We start from the raw sequence: 23471 nt of genomic DNA, 5'->3' as shown, positions 1-23471 counted from the left end.
GAAAAAACTAAGTTTGTTATCTTTCAGACACCTATAAAAGATTGGAATCGACCAAAGGACCTCGCGGTTACAAGGTGAATATTTACATACATCCTGATATCAACAGACCAATACTCGTAAAACATGCTGATCGTGGCCCACATTAAGAACACAATATTGAGCTTTGATATCACCAATCGATAAAACATTTTGATGTGGAGTGATTTGTGCGTTCATCGAGAAGAAAGGACCACGCTTCTCCTTAGCTGAAGGGTTAGTTAGGTCCATTATTGATCCAAACCGGATGTGCACCATGTTGATTGTCCTGACCACCTCCACGATGTCATCGACCAGAACCGGAAGTTCTTATAGATGTCGGTCATTGTACGGGGAACGTCTTGTTAAGTGTTTTGATGGTTCCTAGTTTAATATGTATGAAGTTATATACTTCATCTTCATGCCCTTTAAACACGAAGCTGTGAAGACTGATTCATGTCATAGAAATAGACACGACACAAAGAAAACCTGGTAAGCCAGAGTCCTACCCTCAAGCAAAACAAGAATCAAAATATTGATGAAAGTCCGGGTAAGAAAACATTTGAAGTCTTCTTCTTGTCATCATCTCCAGCCGATTTAAAGTTATTGGTTATATTTTTGAATGGATAAAAACATACTTGTTGGTGCGTGACTTTAGATTTGAAGCAAGAAACAGTTACTTGATATCTTGATTTGTTTAAAAATGCCTTGAGAATATACTTTGATCTTCAGTAAATCGATTTAATGGTGTGGCTTTTTTCAAAATAGCATGACGGTAAAGATTGTGAGAAGGGGTTATATTGCCGTGTTTGTTTCTGAAGTGATTTTTAAAACGTGAAGACAAAAACGTAGGCTATTAAAATGTATTATAACCATGAAAATTAATTATTAATATATAGGGTGACATATACATGTAATTTCATCTGAAGAGTTTTGAAGTGTTATTACTACTACTCTTGCGAAAGGAACTTTTTTGCAGTAATATTCTCGATTATTCTCGATATTCCCGATAAAATAGTTTTCAAGAGGCCATACTACACAAAAACGACATGGCGGTTATTGCTCAATACGCATTATTATTGTAAACCAAATTTTGCCTAAAGCCAAAATGTTCATATAAATGAATCTAAACATATTTGTGAAACATTAATCTGACTTGATACGTGGTTTCCAATACATGTGCAATAGAAGTTGTCAACCGATCTCGTGAGGTATATGGTGTAATGTACCCTGTGTGTGAGCCGATGTTTACTTTATTTCTTTGTTTCTTTGTTGTTTAACGATATTCAGCAATATTCCAGCTATATGACAGCTGTCTGTAAATAATCGAGTCTGAACCAGACAACCCAGTGATTGACATCATGAGCATCGATCTACATAATTGGGATACGATGACATGCATCAACCAGGCCAGCGAGCCTGACCACCCGATCCCGTTAGTCGCCTGTTACGACAAGCATGATCGCCCTTTACGGCAAGCGGGGGTTGCTGCAGACCTATTCTAGCCCGGATCTTGACGGGTCGCGATCCGATGTACATATATAGGCTCACACACAGGGTACGTAACACCATATGCCCCGATAAGTTGACAAATGAATTTATCTAACCGACATTCATTCACACTGACCCGTAATATATGTCCGAAAGCTCCGCGTAAAACGATTTGATTCAGCCCTTTGGACAGCTAGCAGACGACGTAAACCAACCGAGTTACTTCCCTTAACCCAATGCATTCGGATATACATCGGTTTATTTCAGCTCAACGATACATATACGAGATGAGCAAGTTACCTAAGGTGCGTTACGATTGATTTCTCCGATGGGAAATATTTGCCCGCCCCTTAACCAGTCAGAAGCAAGAAGTTTAATGTAAGGTGATAATGACTGGCACTGGTCAGGCTCGGTGTCTTGGTTGATGGCGTTCGTTGTATCCAAACGGTTTGGGTCGTTGCTCATAATATCAATCACTGGCTTGTCTTGTCCAGACTCGGACGTGTACAGAGCGCCGCCATATGGCGGTAGCGAGGACTAAGATCTGATTTTAATGAGATTGGGGAAATTCCTTTTCTGAAACACGGAGATGAGTTGTAGCGTTCATCAAAACGAATTCTATATTGTGTCCAGGCGATACCCGGACAGCGGTACTGATGGTGTCCCCAAGTTGCATCTAATACGGCAAGCATGGGATGGTGAAGACCTATTCTACCCCGGATCTTGTGATAAAATAGTATAGAATAAGGCTGTTTTTTTAACAGTGTTCCAGTTAATATCACGGCGTGTCAGCTTAATGTGGAAGGAAGCCCAGCGTGATACAAGTCTCAGTCGGGTTCCCTGGGTAGGGGGGTCATGCAGGCTGTACAGATTTTAGAAGATTAGGAAAACCAGGAAACACGTGAATGATTGACTCTGGGATTCGAGACGCGATCATAGGCTTCTGGCAAACCTAAGGGATGCAACTCTGCAGAGCAAATAGTGGCGTATTGGACGAGTGAGGCGACAATTTCCCCTTATATTGAGTGAGCGGGTTGGATTTTAACCTTTTTGAACATTACAGTTATATCATGGCGTGTCAGCTCATTGTGGAAGACACGCTGGCGAAGCTAGCTTTAGACAAAGCGGATACACAACCTATTCCCTTTAGGAAACTAGAGATAAAAAGCAAAATCAAAGCCTCCATAGCCAAAAGATGGCAAGCCCAGTTGGACGCAAGTAAGATCGGCAGATAACTATACAAAATTTAACCTAAGATCCACCAAAAGCCATTCTCATACTCAATTGAAAGGAAAGTTGAAATTGCCATCTCACGCCTCAGACTCGGTCACAAAGAGCACTATGGCAAGGTTTGTCCATTTTGCAATCAACCTGTATCCTTTGCTCACTTGTTACTGGAATGTCAAGACATCATATCAATACAAAAACGGAAATTCTATGAATACCAAAACTCGCAATATATATATGTACCCTACTCACACACACAAGTTCCAAAGATGGACAGGTCAGCCGAAATTGCTAAGGTGAGTGAGTGAGTTGGGTTAAACGCTGATGTTAACATTATTCCAGTTATATCACGGCTTGTCAGCTTTAATGTGGGTGGAAAGCGCCAAGTGATGCAGGTCTCAGACGTTTACCACTTCGGTGAAACCCACGAACACGGGTATGGTGCTGACAAACCTAGAAACATAATCGTGGCGAACCGGGATTCGAACCCACAATCATTGGTTTCTGGTGTGCCCAAGGGACGCAACTCTGCACAGCGAATGGCGGCGCCTTAGACGACTGGGCCACACGTGCCCCATAAATTGATAAGGCAGAAGGCGACCACTTCAACACTTAAAGCAACAACAATTTGGGAGAAAAGCCCGAAGTGATGCAGGTCTCAGACGTTTTCCACTTTGGTGAAACCCACGAGCACGCGCATGGTGCTGACAAACCTCGAAACATTTTGCAGCTATGCCTCTAGATGGCTGAAACATTGCCACGGCGTCCTTTATCGCTCCCTAACATTAAAATTCAACCTGGTCAACTGATAAGTATTTCAAAACAATTGACAGAAACACAAAACTGTATAACTTAATTTATTCAATAAATGTGAAAAGTGTCAAAAAGCATTTGGGCATATATGGAATATATACATATCAACCAAGACAACCATGAAAATATCTCTATATTCATCTTGTGGAAAATATGACAAATTGATCCTGTTTTTGACTAGAAGTCTCTGGTCATTTTCACTCAACAACAAAAGTTTAAGCAAGGATGTTCCCTGGCGTGAAATCCTGCATTCTGTAAGTAAAAAAACTGAAAACGGTTGAAACCTCTAGTGGTGCACGTCTTAGTCATTTACCACTTTTGTGAAACCCAAGTATGGTGACAAACCTGCAAATACAATCAGTGAATATGAAGCAATGGTCATAGGCTTCGAGTTTGTCCAAGGGACGCAACTCTCCACTGCGAATTTTGGCGCCGTTAACAGCGGAGAAGGGAAAGGACATTTTGAAGTGTAACGTCTGTCGTAGGACCAGCCCATTGCATCAAAACAGCCTAATCCTACATGAGTGTGTCTTGACGGGTGGTACGTGGTGTATAGATGATAGATCAACTTGTTTAATAATCACCACAACACTTTCAGTTATCAATAAATTCACAGGATGAAAAACGTTTGTTGTTGCGTTTATATAAACCAGAGGCGGTATATCGGTATATGGTATCTGTATAAACACATCACCCATTCAATGATTGATCACATTTCACTTCAGGTGTGACCACCAATACCCTGATGGTGTAAAATTACAGTATCAAAACAAACTACAACCGTTCATACCTGGATCGAAATTTGAATTAAAGTAATTACAGTTGACACGAGATTGTTGTTGTTGTGGAACAATGCATGTCAAAGTTGAGAGTTGAAGAAATAGGTGAGGTAGATCTTTAGTAAGGCCTTACAATGTTTCACTAACAGGAACTCGTTATTGGTCAGTAAATAAAAATATACCCCCCTATATGTAAGTAGAGAATCTACTAACATATATATATATATAAAGGAGGTATATATTTTTATTTACTGACCTATAACGAGTTCCTGTGGTTTTACTTGGTTTACAGATCCCAGTCCAGTTTTAAAAACATCCTGCTGAAAGCATTTTAGTTTATATCTTTGTTGCAGCCAACCAACCAAATATGTAATAAAGTCTGTAATACAAAAAACAAAACCAAGTATAGATCTGGCCTTACCTAATGTGAGCACATGCTGTAAACAGCTTATGCAATGTGCTAGAAACCCAACACTTGCTCATAAACAGCTGTCAGATGATTTTCTCATTTTGAAAATTTTGAAATAATACTACCAGGCGATTGATTGGGATTTGACTGATTGTGAGTGTCGACAAGTTGTCATACGAATATGATTCGATGTTGATATGGACTTTTCCAGTTTCATTCCAAGTTTAATAAACCCAAGTAAACATTTCCAAAAGCTGTGGCTCTTTTTAAAGAAGGAAATATCTTGGTATTCCTGTCAATAGTTATGTGGTTTATCTATGAATCGGTAGAAAAAGAAGGGGACATCTTGACCAAAGATCAACTATCCAGGGCCCACTTGCACAAAGCCATCTTAGTACTAAGATTACCATAAGCCTATGTTAAAGTATGGGAGTAAGGATCATCTTAGCGCTAAGATTACCTTAAGCCTATGTTAAAGCATGGGAGTTATGATCATCTAAGCGCTAAGATTGCTTAATGCAAGTCGACCCTGTTTACATGTATATATCGAAGATCAAAAGCTACCTAGCAAGAACATGGCGAGATTATCTCTGAGCATCTCCAGATGGAATGTTTAAATGAGTTTTTAACCGCAATGAGTTTAAACCTGGTGCTGATCACAAACTGGTTTCATCTCACTGATGAGAAATGACCTGAATGTTGCGCACATGACCATCACATTGTATTCACACACATATTCTCACAAACAAACACAGAATGTAGAAAGAGTGTTTTGTTTCAGAAAAAAACAACATTGCTAGTACTTCAAAGTCTTGTATACACACTATGGTACTGTGAGACATTGACCCTTGGGAACTGTCAGGTTGCGCTCAGTATATAAAATGAATGTTGCATCAATTGCACAAAAGTACATTCATACAGAAATATCTTTCATAAACAAATTCCTGCTGTGCTTCGTCTGATCATTTGAAGACAAATGGAAAAAATCAAAATTATGGCTTGAAAGAGAATTCCCTGAACAAGCATGACTTGTGAAATATTTTAATGTTTAATTTATTTCTAAGACTGGCTGCTTTTTAGTAGGGGCGGCAGGCCTGTAAACCGAAAAATAACACATGTGGTGGCCCAATGGAGTCTGGGAAATAATTTAAGCAATTAAAAAAATACAGGTCAACATGGGAAGGGGAGATAAGCTGACAACCTGAAACTTAAAACACACATCTGAATGCTTTATTTTTTCTTTTCTTGTCTTCTTTATTTCACTTGACTATATTGTTCAAATGACAGTTTTGATTTTGACACAAAGGTTTTTGTAAAAGAAACAATAGGATTTATATAGAGAATCTCACCCTCATGTCTTTTGATATCAAATATATCAACGCGAGTTGATAAAAGTGAAAATACTCCGAGGCCTGCCGACATTATTCTTCCAACCTTTTTCAGTTTGTAGACTGTAATAAGTAGTGTCTAAGTGTAAAAAGAACTGCTAACAGCTTCAGTAGCAGAGCCATTAGTGATGTCATTTGACTGTGACGTCATGGCAACCAATGACATCACAAGGGTCTGCAAAGCATTGTGATGCAATTTCATTGCAGCGATGTCTACAATGTAGATATCGCTGGATCTCACCCAAGCATATATCTCTGTGGGAGCCAGTTTGGGATGATAAATCATGTAATGTAACCAAAATGTGCACCATGTCCAACTTGGAATATATATTGTTTATGACAATATGCAGACTATGAGTTATGCTATTGTCGAAGTATGAACCATGGATTTATTACATATACAGATTGAAGTGAAATATTGCACAAGACTCACATCTTAAAGCAAACCAATACACAAAGCAAACACCAGACATCCTCTAAAAAACAACTATCTATGATCCCCAAGGAGCTGAGGATGAAATTTATCGTCAATTCAAAAATAATCACAAACATTATTGTTCCATCATAATCAGTTGAAATTACATATGCACATATAATCAATACTGTAGAGGTAATAATAATCACGCATCTAGTCAAACATTTGGATTAAGAAATCACAACATGAATGTGATTAAAAACTGTGGAATGTATGCTAATTTGTGTGTTGTATCGACATGGTCAAATCATTGCTGAACATATACATCAGACTTACAGATATGATCAATGACATTTCATATGCTACCCTTTGTCTGAACACATCTGTTGAATCAAAATGCAAGTACAATCAAAATCAGTTTGTAATTGTCTCGGTAACAGATTGGTTTGGCCCCATGTTATCTGGCTAATCACCTCTACTCAGAACTATGTTTGTTTGTTGTTTAACGCTGCACTCGGCAATATACCAGCTATAGAATAGGTCTTCAGCAACCCATACTTGCCTTAAAAGGCGACTATGCTTGTTGTAAGAGGCTTATACCGGGATCGGGTGGTCAGGCTTGCTCGCTGACTTGTTTAATGCATGTCATCGATCTCAATTGCGTGGATCGATGTTCATGATGTCAATCACTGGACTGTCTGGTCCAGACTCGATTATTTATACCTCCCATTGCTTCTGCACTATCATAATACCATTGCAATGCCACACTAAACACTCCTGACCCATGAAGATTCCAGGGTAGAATAGGTCTTCAGCAACCCATGCTTGCCGTAAAAGGCAACTATGCTTGTCGTAAAAGGCGACTAACGGGATCGGGTTTTTGGCTCGCTGACTTGGTTGATACATGTCATCGTATCCCAATTGCGTGGATCGATGCTCATGATGTCAATCACTGGATTGTCTGTTCCAGACTCGATTATTTTACAGACCGCCATCATACAGCTGGAATATTGCTGAGTGAGGCATTAAACAACAAACAAAGAAACAAAGAAACTAAACACTCCTAATCATGACTGAGTTCTTTCCACAGTTAAATGTATGTGGTAATATTGCAAATCTGAAACATGACTGCTGACAAACAACTCACATTGCACATTGAAAGACTTCTGGTTACACACAGTAGCATGGATGTTACTATAGTTACTGGTTTAGTCACTTACAGCCTCAAAATTAGAAATAGGGGGCTCTTATTGGAAAGAAATTTTGGTGAAAAAAAATAGAGTTGAAAGATTGTAAATTTTGTGGTTTATGCTGACAGCCTCAATGATATAAAAGAAAAGTCTGTGTGTATTATAAACGACAGATATATTTTCCAGAATTTAATTACCCATGATTAAGGGTGCATATAACACACGAGTACGTATTTTACAAGAAATAAATAAGTCTGGTGTACATTGATCAATTGGAAGGGGTGCTAATTGGGATTGTTCACTAGCCAATATATTAGCAAATATCGCTGTGGGCGCTTATTAGAGCAGGGCGCTTATTACGTCAAGTATGGTATTAATACTAGTGCTTAATGTGGATCACTGAAGATGCCTTTCATACAACAATTTCTATAAACTCAAGGGACTCGTCATATTGATGAAATTGCTTGTCATTGCCTAGTGTTCCTTATTAGCAATCCTTCAAACTGGTCAATCAAGCTAATGCCATTACTTACGTTTGTTGGATCATTGATCCGTAGAAACTATTTTATCAAAGACAAATTCAAATCTTTAAAAAACAAAACATTTTGCTGACACATCACATATAAAAATAGTACTGGACTAATTAACATTTTTAAAGAATAGCAGAAACAAGACTGCTATAATGCTAACTTGACATTCATATTTTGTGAAATCAATTGGGTGTAGTTGATTCAATATACCCTTGTGCCTCCCCCTTGAAACACTAACTTTGACTAAATTTATTCCTTCAGTGTTTTGGGAAAAGTCAACTTTGTATTCTGATTACATATTGTTCTGAGCACTCACTCTGTCTTAGCTTAATTCATTGGATAAAAATTATAACTAAACCATACAACAGTCGTATGTGTTCACCATCCTCCTGAGGCAAGGGAATCAACTGACTATAAAAGTCCAGTTTCCACCCTTGCCGGACTAGGCTGGAACTCCGGAGTTATATTTCGGCTGGACTAACAAGTCAATGCAAAGTCCAATCAAAATCGCGTAACGAAATCAACATTCGGTTTGTAAACAATATGGCTACTGCCGTGCAGATTTCAGTCGATTGCAGGATTTGCAAAACATGTGTGCAGTCAACTTGGCGTCAACAAGATATTTTCTAAATCTTTTCATGTTTTTAATCAAGATGCGCAACCGATTTGATGCACTTAGACAGGTAAGCCCTTTTTTAAATTACGATATAGATGTTGATTATCGATCATATCATCTTGACTTGGTGCTGCCATTTTATTTAAAGTAAATGCAAGTGATATGAGAGGTGGAATCTGATTGGTCAATATGAGTGATATAGAAGGGACATAATTTGTAACAGCCACCGGTGGCGCTACAATCAAGTCAGGAAATTCCAATCTTGTTTATCAAGGGTGGAAACTGGACTTTTATAGTGAGTAAACTCCCTTGCCTCGGGAAGATGGTATTCACAGGAAATAGTTCACGATTATGCATTCATCAGCCATGAGGATGTGGAGAAGAACACAGTACATATCTTAAGGACACGTCTTTCAATTAGTTGATGAGACCAGTTATCTTGAAGACCCAGCCCCAGTCACAGGGCATCCTGTTGGCAGGGATAGCTGGGATGTCGATGTCCATGCCGTCCATGCCGTTCCTATGCCATGTGAACTCCCCTTCGTAGCCAATCATACTCACTTCTGTGCCGACCTCAGGGTCAGGAGAGCCAAGGGTCAAGGTCGCACCCTCAGGCCAGTCCAGGACAATGGCGTACACAATCTGACCAGTTGGTCCATCCCGGGAAGTGTACCTATGTAAATATACACTGTGTGGTCAGTCATCAGAGGGAAGTGTACCTATATTAATATACACTGTGTGGTCAGTCATCAGAGGGAAGTGTACCTATATTAATATACACTGTGTGGTCAGTCATCAGAGGGATGAAAGGAGCAATGTAGGGATCTCTGACACTTCAAACATCGTTTTTGTCTGAAAGGTTTGCACAATTGAGAAATGAGCAGATGTGTTCCAATAAATTTCAATTTGACAAAAGTTGCCCAAAATGCATATTTTAAAGGTATAAGAAGATTTTTCCTTTTAGAAAGGAAGTCTCAAGCTGATTTTTTTGGATATAGCTTTTTTCAAATGGCTGTCATGGCGCCAGATGTGAACCTCTTGAACAAACTTGGGTGTTATCACCGGTGGAAACAAGTATATGAAGATTCAGCTTCATTGGTTCAGTGATTTCTGAGGAGATAATGTTTACAGTGTGATGAATACATCTTAAGGGAATTTTGGTCACTCTTAAGAGAATGGTCAAGTCACACAGGCCAAATAAAGGTCAAAATTTATAATAACGCGGAACATCTGCTCCGAGACCCACTACTACAAGGGGTGACTGAAGCGTTCTGAAGAAAACTGCAAGATGTGGCTTCGGAAGGGGCATCCTTTTCCAGTGTTGTCATAGTGAAACAATTTGTTCAGTTGACTCAAGGCTATGCCTCAATGACTTCATGTAAATAGCCACACTAATAGATTTCACCATAACACAATTGCTTCTATGCAAGGCTCAGAACTTATGAGTCAACCTATGTATACTCCTATGTAAGAACCTATGTAAGAAAGGGGTGTGTTTGGAGTGGTGTGTCTGAAGGAGGGTGTAAGAAAGGGGTGTGTCTGAAGGAGAGTTTAAGAAAAGGGTATGTCTGAAAGGTGTGTCTGAAGGAGGGTGTCTGAAGGGGGTTTGTCTGAAGGAGAGTGTAAGAAAGGGGTATGTCTGAAAGGTGTGTCTGAAGCAGGGTGTCTGAAGGGGGTTTGTCTGAAGGAGAGTGTAAGAAAGGGGGGTGTCTGAAGGAGGGTGTCTGAAAGATGTGTCTGAAGGAAGGTGTCTGGAGGGGTTTGTCTGAAGGATAGTGTAAGAAAGGGGTATGTCTGAAGGAGGGTGTCTGATGGAGGGTGTCTGAAGGGGGTTTGTCTGAATGGGTGTGTCTGAAAGGTGTGTCTGGAGGGTGTTTGTCTGAAGGAGAGTGTAAGAAAGGGGTGTGTCTGAAGGAGGGTGTCTGAAAGATGTGTCTGAAGGGGGTTTGTCTGAAGGAGAGTGTAAGAAAGGGGTGTGTCTGAATGGGGGTGTCTGAAAGATGTGTCTGAAGGAGAGTGTAAGAAAGGGGTGTGTCTGAATGGGGTGTCTGAAAGGTGTGTTTGGAAGGGGTTTGTCTGAAGGAGAGTGTAAGAAAGGGGTGTGTCTGAAGGAGGGTGTCTGAAAGATGTGTCTGAAGGGTTTTTTTCTGAAGAAGGAGAGTGTAAGAAAGGGTAGTGTCTGAATGGGGGTGTCTGATAGAGTGTCTGAAGGGGGTTTGTCTGAATGAGAGTGTAAGAAAGGGGTGTGTCTGAAGGAGGGTGTCTGAAAGGTGTGCCTGGAGGGGGTTTGTCTGAATGAGAGTGTAAGAAAGGGGTGTGTCTGAAGGAGGGTGTCTGAAAGATGTGTCTGAAGGGGGTTTGTCTGAAGAAGGAGAGTGTAAGAAAGGGGGGTGTCTGAAGGAGGGTGTCTGAAAGATGTGTCTGAAGGAAGGTGTCTGGAGGGGTGTGTCTGAAGGAGAGTGAACCAAGTGAGTGTGTCTGAATGGGGGTGTCTAAAGGAGAGTGTCTATAGGCGTGTGTCTGAAGGAGGGTGAAACAACGGAGAGTGTCTGAAAGGTGTGTCTGAAGGAGGGTGTCAACTCAAAGACTCTAATGTATTACCAGACATTGGGAGTGATGGAGTCGTTCTGGTAGACCCAGGGGTGGGAGGTGTAGATGGCCTCTCCATTGACCCCCAGCCAGGTCCCCAGGTCCAGCAGTCTCTCCTTGAACACAGCCGAGATCATGCCATCCGGCTCCGGCCCAATGTTGAGGAGGTAGTTGCCCCCACAGCTACAACAGAGTGGCAGTGTCTACAGAGGGGCTTCAGTATTCACCTTTGCATTCATGACATGGAGCACACTTGGTAGAGTATTTTTATACAAATAATTTGTTCCAGATACTAAAAATAGACTCAACCGCAAAAGAAACACAAGTCAAGTTTTTGGTTTGTGAAATGCACAAAATAGCAGCTTGTGAAAAGAAAAGTATACATATGTATGCATTTTCCCCCTTGTCCATCCTTTAAATAAAAATACACCAAGCATTTCACACTTGTCTTCGAAAAAGGACGGAAAACATGATTCGATTAACTGAACTCCTGTGAGGTCTTGCCATGAGGATGCTACAGGCCAGATCAACATCAACTGCAGTAGCGAGGCACTTTGGATGTCATGTGTCTACCATCACCATATTGGTCGCAAGGCATCAACATACATGCAGAGTCCGAGGGTCACTACTCTAGCGCAGGACCGTTACATCCGGGTGACATGACAGCAACGAGCAACACCGACAGCTGCAACCATTCAAGGTCCACATCATGCAATGTCAGTCGACACAGCTTGTCGTCTATGAGCGGCATTAATCAAATGTCGTAGTCCTTACGATGGGCCCATACGTCACCGCCAACAACATCTGCAGTAGGCCCACGTGTTGGCAAAGTCAATAGTGGCAACAAGTTGTCTTCTCAGATGAATCAATGTTTAAATTTTCTCACGCCGACGGCCGACCGGTGGGGAGAAGGAAGCATCATGGTGTCGGGAGGCTTCAGTTATCATTACGAGACCCCTCTACACGTGGTCCGTCAGCGCAGGACTGCTGTCGTGTACAGGGATGATGTTCTTCGTAATCACGTAAGACCTCTCTTCCTGTGTCAACCTCAACTCAAGGTCTTTCGGCAGGAAAACGCTTGTCCCCATACAGCATCGGTCTTTAAGGACCTCAGAGTGAATAACATTCCTGTGATGCCCTGGCCTCCTATACCACCGGACATGGCACCAATTGTACATGACTGGGACATTGCGGGAATGCGGGAATGGAACAAGATTCCTCAAGCCTTCTTCCAAAGACTTGTCGACTCAATAAGACGGCAATGTGCGGCCTGTATCGAAGCTAGCGAGACCACACATGCTATTGATGGACAGAGACCACACACGCTACTGATGGACACGACTGACACTTGTCATTTATCTGTTTGGGGGTACCCTGTTTTCAGGGGGGATTTTTCAATAAACATGGGCAGTTGTCATTAAACAATCAACGCCCATTTGTTATCAAATGTTTTTCCTGTTATCATTTCTTAATATCATCTACATATCTGTTATGGTCTTAACGTTATCCGCATTTGATATACAACTTGCTTTTATTTTGCAGTTGAGTATATATTACAATTTATTTCACAATGATATTTATATTTTGTTCCCTGGACGTCCTGAAAAAATAATATGGCTCATTCTTTGTCAGAGGAGTTAGACATATACAGCATAAAGAGGTAAAACTTGTTGGCAATAAGTAAATAGTATTAAAAAGAATACCAACACGGTGGCTATCAAAAGTAATAGGCATATATGGAGTGATAAAATAACATGTTCAATAATTAACAAGAGGACAAAGTCATCAATGTCTGCACGCAATGGTAAATACTTGTGAAAAATATATGAAACTTGTTGCCACGGAAACTCCAAATATATATTTTTAAAATCCTAACAATCAAAAGGCACTAGTTCACAACTAGACTTATCTATGTATCAACATGATCAAATTTGGTGAAGAAATATTGTGAGGTTTTCAAGGTCTGCTCTGGAAACAGCATTTTGTGGGGGATAAACAAACAAACAAACAATGCACGCGATGCAGATGAGGATAAGTGATGAGGATGAACAAAAGAGAAAAGAGAAGCAACCTACTTAAACATAATTTTCTGACAGACTTAAAAGATATTTTGTCAATGATTTGGATTTGGCACTTATTCTACAGCCAGACCATAAAATAGAATAACATTATAAGATAATATGTGAGAAGGGTTATGTTCAATTGTAAAGGCTCACCTGATCACCTCCACCATGTTGGAGATTATCTGATCTGTGGTCATCAATTCCTTGATTTTCATGTTACGCCGGAACCCCCAGGAAATGGGGTCAATGGACGTCTGACACTCCCACTTGAAGGGTTGGAGCGTGTCTGAACACAAGAAAATATCATGAGGTACACCAGTACACATATTAACACATTTCAACTGTTTCGCCTCTATGGGATTCTTGGTTAGAATTGGTCCTAGAACATGTTACAAGTATACGACAAAACACTTTTCAAACAATACATATTGCAATACTTTTTGTGTGTTCTGGTATATTGGGTAAAAACTATATTACAAGTTCCATTAATGTTTGCATCGTTTAATCTAAAATCTACACAGAAATTGATTCACAATTGATTTTTTCCCTCGAAATTGATCGACAAAATGCCAGAAACATGGAGGTGATTTTTCTCCCACTTTGTTATCTCCCCTGTATCCATGACTACAAATATTTACTTCAGTGTGTTGACAAATGATCTTCGTGTACAATCAGTGTCAAACACTTCAGCTCCAAATATCCCACTGCCTTTATCTGCATACCCCAGCTACATCTAAGGGGAACAACTCACTAAACACTTCCCTCTCAATAATAACATTGTCCAGTATATGACATCATCAAGTTGCAAGCGCAAGCGCAAATCTCCGGAAATGATGTCACAACAGAACAACTTTTTATCGCGAAATAAACCATGCTTAGTTCTTTATTGCTATTTGCAAATTATCGAGTAGCTATCTCATATTTGTTATTACGAGACAACAGAAACAATACAGAAATTTGAAATTGGTTTCAAGTAATTATTTAGAGGACCAGCACCAGTGAGACTATTTTTAATTACCCCTACCAATCCAAAATAATTTTGAGGTTTCATAAAACATCTTGTTGAAAGCAGTGATATACATTTAAACACTGAATGGGAACACTGAAAAGTGAATGGATATACATACAATTGTATGTTTGTTTGTTGTTTAACACTGCACTCGGCAATATTCCAGCTATATGACGGCAGTCTGTAAATAATCTGACATGCATCAACTAAGTCAGCGAGTCTAACCACCCAATCCTGTTAGTCGCCTCTTACTACAAGCTTGGGTTGCTGAAGACCTATTCTCTACCCGGATCTTCATGGGTCAGTGAACACGGTGAAGACAAGTAAATTTCCAGTGAAAGTAGTCCTCTTTGACTAGTAGCATTCAAGGGCTTTATTCTCAATGCTGCACTTTTGCTACAAACAGATATACACATGAGTGAACAGATATACGTACGTGGATTGAACTTATCCTGACAGTTGAAGAAGCCGCCATGGCGACATGTACAGTTGATTCCCCAGGCATCATTGATGACCACATTCTCCTTCACGGGACTGTCACACAGGAAGTAAATAGTAACATATCAAGATCATGATGATCCACGTCAGAATCAGATTTTTCTCTAGCGTTTGTATGTTTGTTATGTAACCCTGCACTCAGCAATATTCCGGCTATATGACTGCGGGTCTGTAAATAATCGAGTCTGGACCAGACAATCCAGTGATTGACATCATGATCATCAATCTTCACAATTGGGATACGTTGACATGCAGGCTGACCACCCTGTTAGTCGCCCCTTACGACAAGCTTGGGTTGCGGAAGACTTGTTCTAATCCGGATCTTCACGGGTTGTATTGTTGTTGAAGTGGAGGCCAAATATCAGAATGCATAATGGGTTATCTCCCTTTTATTGGGCACGAGCAGGTGATCAGAGACTTGTCAGGTGAGAAAGTTCTTCGTCATGACTGGTCTTGCCAAGGTTTAGTGATGCTTGGAGTGAGTTACCAGACAATCGATCTAGGCAATTGGGATACGATGACATGCATCAACCAATAAGCAAGTCTGACCACCCAATCCCATTAGTCGCTTCTTAAGACAAGTATAGTCACCTGTTATGGCAAGCATGGGTTGCTAAAGACCTATTCTCTACCCGGGTCTTCATGGGTCGGTGAAGACAAGTACATATCCAGTGAAAGTTGTCCTCTTTGACTAGTAGCATTAAGGACTTTATTCTCAAAGCTGCAGTTTTGCTACAAATTGAAGCTTTATAAAACAGACAGAAAATGTAAACGCAATAAACATTTTTGTCTCGTTCAGGCAGGATCAGCTTCAAACTCTGAGGATGAGTGAAATGAGTCCTCTGGACAAATCTTTTATATTCTTTGTAAATACCGTTAGAATCAATAATTGAAAAATTGCAAGGAAAAAATGTTTTTGAGTAATCGAGTTGTGATTTATCAGGCATCAAAAAAGTGCAAGCATGTGCTTTCAACATGTTCAAGAATATCTGTACTTTCATTACGTTGGGGTGGTGGGGTAGCCTAGTGGTTAAAGCGTCACGCCGAAGACCGAGGTTCGATTCCCGACATGGGTACAATGTGTGAAGCCCATTTCTGGTGTCCCCTGCTAGGAAATTGCTGGAATATTGCTAAAAGCGGCGTAAAACCATACTCACTCATCATGTGGGTGGTCCAAAATAAAGAATACCACAGCTAACCAGAAACATCTGTCTGCTCAACCATGAATGTGCACACAGGCACCTTGCTATTTTTTTTCTCTGAATTTGATCGGCAAAACGTCGTCACAAGGTTATAAACTGATTGCAGATCTTCTGGGTCAAAATATCAAACGTTATTTGGACCATTTGTTGTTGACAATCCATGCGTTCTGCTGCGAGTGACTGACCTGTCATTGTACATCCAGGCAAAGAACTCCTTAGACTGCCAGTAGGTGTCCGTCGCCTCCCAGTCTCCGTCAGAGTGAATCATGTCGGGCAGGTACGTCTTGACCAGATGGTACAACTCTGGCATCGTCTTCCTCTGAATAATCAGACAATATCAAACACATTAAAAATTATTGTTTTATTTTTAAAAATTAATATACAGCCACAAGTTTCTGTAGCTAACCTGATAAATTAATCAAAACAGCATCAATCATGTCAATTATAATTTCATAATGATAGGTCATTGCAGGGTAAAAATGACATCCTTAGGATGGGACCTTTAACCTTTAAAGTTTGAATTGACCTTCATTCAAGGTTGAGGTCACTGTGCCTACAACTTTACAAACGACCTTCAGTGACTTTGACCTTAGAGATGGTAGATGGATGTCACAGGCCTTTAGGTTGGCATCACCAAGTTTAATCGTTTGATTATTTCTTAAGTTAACTTGCACACCAATTTTATTGACAAATATGACCTTGAAAATGACCTTGACCTACAACAAAAGTGATTTTAACATCCAGAGTTTGACATCATGAGCATTGTTCCACGCAATTGGGATACAATGACATGCATCAACCAAGTCAGCGAGCCTGACCACCCAATCACACTAGTCTCCTCTTACGACAAGTATAGTCTACTTTTATGGCAAGCATGGGTTGCTGAAGATCTATTCTACCATGGATCTTCACGAGTGAGTGAGTGAGAACGGTTTTTCGCTGCTTTTAGCAATATTCCAGCAATATCATGGCGGGGACACCAGAAATGGGCTTCACACATTGTACCCATGTTGGGAATCGAACCTGGGTCTTCGGCGTCACGAGCGAACGCTTTAACCACTAGGCTACCCGACCACCCCTGGATCTTCACGAATCTCTATTTGACACATGAACATGGCTATTGTTGGAACATTCAAACTCATCAGCACTGATAAAAACTTACAGTTACAAAGTTGTTGGTGGTGAAGTTATTGGCCTGGTCTTGGAGCCACAGTGGATTATACCACTCAAACAGGGAATGATAGAGGCCAAGCTTCAGGTCTGTCTTGTTTCGCAGAGCAGTAGTTAGCTCCCCTGGAGACAACGTAAACACATCGTAATACATGGCAACCAACAACCTCATCATCACAGGTTCCAAAAATATTGTTAAACATGTGACGTCGTAGGGAGTGAGTGAGCAAATGCTTAATGCCACAGCCAGCAATATTCCAAGCTATACGTCTATTGTTCACTGTGCTCTGTATATAAACTAATTTGTACCATGCTAACTTCAATATTTGCTATACTCCTGACAAGGTTCACACAGATATCAAACATTTAAATTCAAGGCCTTTTCAAGGCTTTCAACCATCATTTTCAAGGCAATCAAGTGATTCACATCATGAGCTGTATTCTATGCAATTGGGATAAGATGACATGCATCAACCAAGTCAGTGAGCCTGACCAGCCGATCCCGTTAGTCGCCTCTTAAGACAATCATAGGTTGCTGAAGATTAATTCTCAACCGGATCAGGGGGCACGCGTGGCCCAGTCATCTAAGGCGCCGCGATTCGCTGTGCAGAGTTGCGTCCCTTGGGCATGCCAGAAACCTATGATTGTGGGTTCGAATCCCGGTTCGCCCTGATTATGTTTCTAGGTTTGTCAGCATCATACCCATGCTCGTGGGTTTCACCGAAGTGGTAAACGTCTGAGACCTGAATCACTTCGGGCTTTCCTTCCACATTAAGCTGACACGCCGCAATATAACTGGAATACTGTTAAAAGCAGCGTTAAACCAAACTCACTCACTCACTCACTCTCAACCGGATCTTAATTGTTACTTTCTTTGGGTATTAAATCATACAGGTTGGCACCTCTGTTGGCTTTCAGTACATTTTTACATCTTTGGGTCTAGTGTATTACTATGAGGTATTTTTAAAACTATGACTATGTATCAAATAAGTAAATAAAGAATGAGTGAGTGAGTTGGGTTTAACGCCGCTTTTAACAGTATTCCAGTTATATCCTGGCCTGTCAGCTTAATGTGGGAGAAAAGCCCGAAGTGATGCAGGTCCCAGATGTGTCCCACTTCGGTAAAACCCACGAGCACGGTTATGGTGCTGATAAACCTAGAAACATAATCGGGGCGAACTGGGATTATACCCACTAGTCATAGGTTTCTGTCGTGCCCAAGGAATGCAACTCTGCACAGCGAATTGTGGCGCCTTAGACGACTGGGCTACCCGTGCCCCCCATTAAATAAAGATATGTAAAGAAACAGAAAAGGCTACATTGGGTAATCACACATTGATGTTATTATACTACTATTTTATTAATTTGTTTAAGCATATTTATACACACATGATACACAAACAACTCACTGGGCAAATTAAGATTTTGTGTTCATACATTTGTAAACAGAAACCCAGCTGATATGGAGCTATGTTACCATGGTTACAATCATATTCATTGACATGAATAAAGGTCAAAGGGATCAAAGGTCAGCATGGTGAAGGGCACCTACCAACAATATCTCTCCCGGGACCAACATCTCCGGAGTTCCAGTTCCAAGACACATTGGACGGCCACATTGTGAAGCCATCATGGTGCTTGGTTGTAAACACAATGTACCTGGCAAACAACGAACCATATACATGATGTGATACAACAATGGAGGTTAAGTTTGCAAGGAACCGACCATTTGATATTCGGGGTGGGTGCTGCGATTTGTTTGTTTGTTTGTTTATTTGTTGTTTAACCGCGCACTTGGCAATATTCCAGCTATATGGCAGCGGTTTGTAAATAATCGAGTCTGGACCGGACAATCCAGTGATTAACATCATGAGCATCAATCCACGCAATTGGGAAACGATGACATGCATCAACCAAGTCAGGGAGCTGCGACTTGTATTGAGACCAGATATATTTTTTAGCTGAAGCTGCAAAACCAGATATTTTTTTAATTAAAACTATGAGCCAAAATATTTTTCTGCAACAATGTATTTTGGTGGCAGACAATTTCTTTTTCTTCAAACAATATGACACATATATATTATTTTTACGAATTTTGGGGGACAATTTTTATTTGATAAAATCCCAGGCCCCTACAAGAATATCAAATGGTCAGCCCCTAAGATCTGTTTGAGGTGGATTTTGAAACAATGAAATGTATAACTGATGTTCTGCAACATGTTGAACACAGCAGTCAGACAAAACCAGTGGTTGATAGCAGGAGGATCGGTCTACATTGTCCAGCATGGTGACGCACAAGCAGAATGAAGCTGCCATAAAGGTTTCAAGTACTGTCCTTGGGATTCGAATCATGGACCTTCTGATAAGAGGTCAATTGCCTTGTCCACATGACCAAATAGGTTAATGCTCTCAGCAAGCTGACTGTGACATGTAAGGGTGTGGCACTATACAACATGCATCCTCTCACTATATCTAGTTACATATTTTCACTTTCCCTCACTTTCACTTTGTTTTATATGTTGTGTAATGCAAAACACAGAGACAGCCCAGCCATAGCCAGAGGTCTACCTGTATAAATAATCAAATCTGGAAAATCACAAATCAGTGACTGATATAATGAGCAATGATCCACGTTGTCAAGGTACAAAGACAGAGAACCAATCTAGTCACCAAGCCTGGCCTCAGTCTTGATCCATTAAGTTGACTGATTTAGCAGGACAAGTTGAAAATCAGGCCATGCAAGTAGAATTATAAGTTTACCATTACCAATTACTTAGCTCTGATTAATTAAGCGTTGGCTTCCATTGTCTATTGCTAATCACCCTATTAGCGCCAATCACCTGTTGGCTTCCTTCTTAGTTTCTACCCTTTGTTATTTTCCACCTTTTGTTATCTTATTAATTCTATTGTCCTTACATGTACATGTATGTGCTCTCTGCCTCATCGCATTCATTCATCTGATGAAGGAGTAAGCATATACTCCGAAACGTTGTGTTCATCCTAATAAAGAAGTTGACATCCATATATTCTCTTCCTTATGTGAATCACTTCTAAATGCCTTTCAAAGACCTGTTTTTAACTTGACTGTAACGGAGGGGCTCGAAATCATGTGATGTATAAAAGATGGTACCTGATTGATTAGTCTCGCACTGCGAGGCATTATGATTATTGCTATAAAATTAACAAGACATGGTTATTTTACCATCCAAGTGTTAACAGAAATAAATTTTCTCAAAGGTAAGACTTAACTTTAGTGTATTGGGATAGTTATTAGACACCTCTTTGAATGGCACTTAGAAGTGATACACATAAGGAAGAGAATTTATGGATGTCCACTTCTTTATTATGATGAAACACACTGTTTTAGAGTATATGCTTACTCCTTCATCAGGTGAATGAATGCCATGAGGCAGGGGGCATCTATATATACATGTAAGGACAACCAAAGTAATAAGGTAACAAAGGGGGAAACTAACAAGGGAGGCCGACAGATAATTGCTGATGGGTGATTAGTTATTAGACACGTCATGAGAAATACTTCTTAGGTGCTCAAAAACCCATACCACAGGGATATATTAGTAAGCTCTAATGAAAATTCCCTGCTAAATAAGGATACATAATATAATCTGGAGATCTAACATCCTATATATAAGGTAAATAAGCAAACAATAATTTACTTCGCTCCGGAATCTTGGAAAAGTTCCACCCATTCGTCCGCGTTGAAAAATTCTGCCGTAAACTGTGGAGCAAAATCTCCATAGGTAAAATCGTCCCTGTAATTCTGTTGCATAAACTTCACAACGGCCGGATCGCCATTCATCAACTGACTCCAAAACCACTCTGTACTAAAACTTGGCACTGAATAAACGCCCCAGTGGATGAAGATTCCGAACTTTGCTTCATCAAACCATTTAGGCAATGGTCTCGATTCCAGTGATTCCCAAGTCGGTTCATAACGAATGTTTTCGATGAAACCAAGGCAAAGAGCCAAGAGGAACAGCGAGGGGACAAAACCTGTGCGAGACGCCATTTTGTAATCATGTGATCGGCACGTTATCAAGGTCACGTGACCTTGTTTACGTTCCGTTTCCCCGTTTCCGAAAGGTCATGACCTAGGCGGAAATAGACGTGTGCAGCGACCAGGGCCCTGTTCCACAAAGCGATCTTTGACCCACTGATCGTAAGCCTATGATAAAGTATGTGAGTTAAGACCTACTTAGTACTAAGATCGCTTTGTGGAACGGGTTCCTGAACGACCAGAAACGTGCGCCCATAAATGATGGTACAAAACTATCTAAACTGGAGATAATTAAAAATTTAAATTTACAGGTGTCGAACTTCGATTCGATACCTGTAAATTTTGTTTTTTAGCGGCATTGCCTGAAAGTCGGGCCGGGCCAAGACGTGCCAAAGTGTTATTGGCTACTTACTTCATTATCAAACCTACATATTATTGATGCAACATTCACACATGACATTTTTGAACAAGCACCAATCAAAAACGTGCACCATAATTAAGTAATTCGGAGTCAATCACTTGAAAACCAGAAAGTGGAGCTGTGTGTCAGCGTTGCTGATCTAGGTAACATCACCTTACATGTAAAAGAGCAATCGTTAAACATGTTAAACGAAATAAGATTTGAAACGTTTCAAATACTGCCAGCTGGGGTGATACAAATTTCCATCTACCGACATAGCGTTTATATTTATAGGATGGTACTATATCTAAGTAAATACCACCTTATAATGTCCCTGTTCATCGTATTTACAGCAGACGCGTTGGAAAAAGAAGACCTCTTCTCTCTATACTCTCAACAGTCTCACAAGTGTTCGGTCTGACTTGGCCCGGGCTGTCAAAATCAACTTAAACCTCACAGATGTATCATCAAATGGATTCACATCTATAGATTAGTATCATTTCCACTAGACTAACATTTAGTCTCTGAAATCTTATATTACACAAGATCCTTCTTGACTCTAAAAAAAAAAAATCCCTATGCTGATTTAGCTTGAGCTGGCTAGACTTGCTTTTGTATGAATTTCTAGATTATGTTTTTTTTCATAAAATAAATATATTCCACGGTCATGGTGCAGGACTACATTTCCACCTACATATCACTTTACTGTGTCTCAGATCGCTGTATTTAAAGAAAACAAGGGCCTCAAAGTGAAGCCCTTTTCCCTCTAAGTTCTCAACATAGTCTTTATCAAAAGTGTTTGGCTTGTGTTGGGTCCGACTTGGCCGGGCTGTTAAAATCAACTTTAAACACACAGATGTATCTTCAAACGTGTTATAGATTAGTGTTATATCAACCTATATCCCACTTTATGATGTCACAGTGTATCGCACTTAAAGAAAACTGGTCTGTTGAAGTCAAGCACTATAGAAAATCGACCGCCTCCGTGGTCTTGTGGTAGAGCGTCCGCCCGGAGAGCGGAAGGTCCAGGGTTCGATCCCGGGCCGCGTCATACAAAAAGACGTTAAAAGATTTTACTTGTTGTTACCCTGTCTGGCGCTCGGCATTAAGGGGCTAAAACAAGGACTGGACGGCTCGGAGTCAGTATACTGTGTCTGAGTGGGGTATTCATGTTAAACTGCGGCATGGTATCTCAGTGATCTAGCACTATAAATCGGCATCAGTCCGGACTAGAACAGCCACACACACACATACACGTGCATGCACGTCGCTATAAAAGTGCAATAATCTTGGACGCGACGTTAAACCTCTAAAGAAAATCTATGTCTATGTATCATGAAATGTTGAAACTATGTTGAGAAAGTAGAGGGAAAATGGCTTCACTTTGAGCCCCTTGTTTTCTTTAAATACAGCGATCTGTGACATTATAAAGTGGCATATAGATAGATATCACACTAATCTACAGATGTAAACACATTTAAAGATAGACCTGTGTGTTTGAAGTTGATTTTGACAGCCCGGGCCAAGCAGTTTTTACCTGCAAGTCATGGAATTTAATTGTCACGGGTTTCTTAGGGCAGGTTTAAGATACCTCTCGTTTTAAGTTAACGAAGTATATACTATTGCTAGATTTTAAGCTTGTAAATCAG

At 40.4% G+C, this 23471-nt stretch overlaps 1 protein-coding gene across 1 annotated transcript; it reads right to left on the bottom strand.

Annotated features, from left to right (window-relative positions):
* Positions 1 to 3577: 3577 nt before the first annotated feature.
* Positions 3578 to 21436, bottom strand: LOC139444702 (tissue alpha-L-fucosidase-like). Its single transcript, XM_071225631.1, has 8 exons — positions 21082 to 21436; positions 18957 to 19063; positions 17397 to 17527; positions 16420 to 16553; positions 14971 to 15068; positions 13679 to 13811; positions 11475 to 11645; positions 3578 to 9546 (listed from the first exon to the last, which is right to left on the bottom strand). The coding sequence occupies exons 1-8, from the start codon at positions 21432 to 21434 to the stop codon at positions 9291 to 9293; spliced, it is 1383 nt and encodes a 460-aa protein (XP_071081732.1). The 5' UTR covers positions 21435 to 21436; the 3' UTR covers positions 3578 to 9290.
* Between the last annotated feature and the right edge of the window lie 2035 nt (positions 21437 to 23471).

Source organism: Haliotis cracherodii, unplaced genomic scaffold (genome assembly GCF_022045235.1).
Source record: "Haliotis cracherodii isolate W230 unplaced genomic scaffold, xgHalCrac1.p SCAF_6, whole genome shotgun sequence".
Taxonomy (NCBI): domain Eukaryota; kingdom Metazoa; phylum Mollusca; class Gastropoda; order Lepetellida; family Haliotidae; genus Haliotis; species Haliotis cracherodii.
Note: the sequence above shows the minus strand (reverse complement) of the source record. Positions and strands in the feature narration are given on the sequence as shown.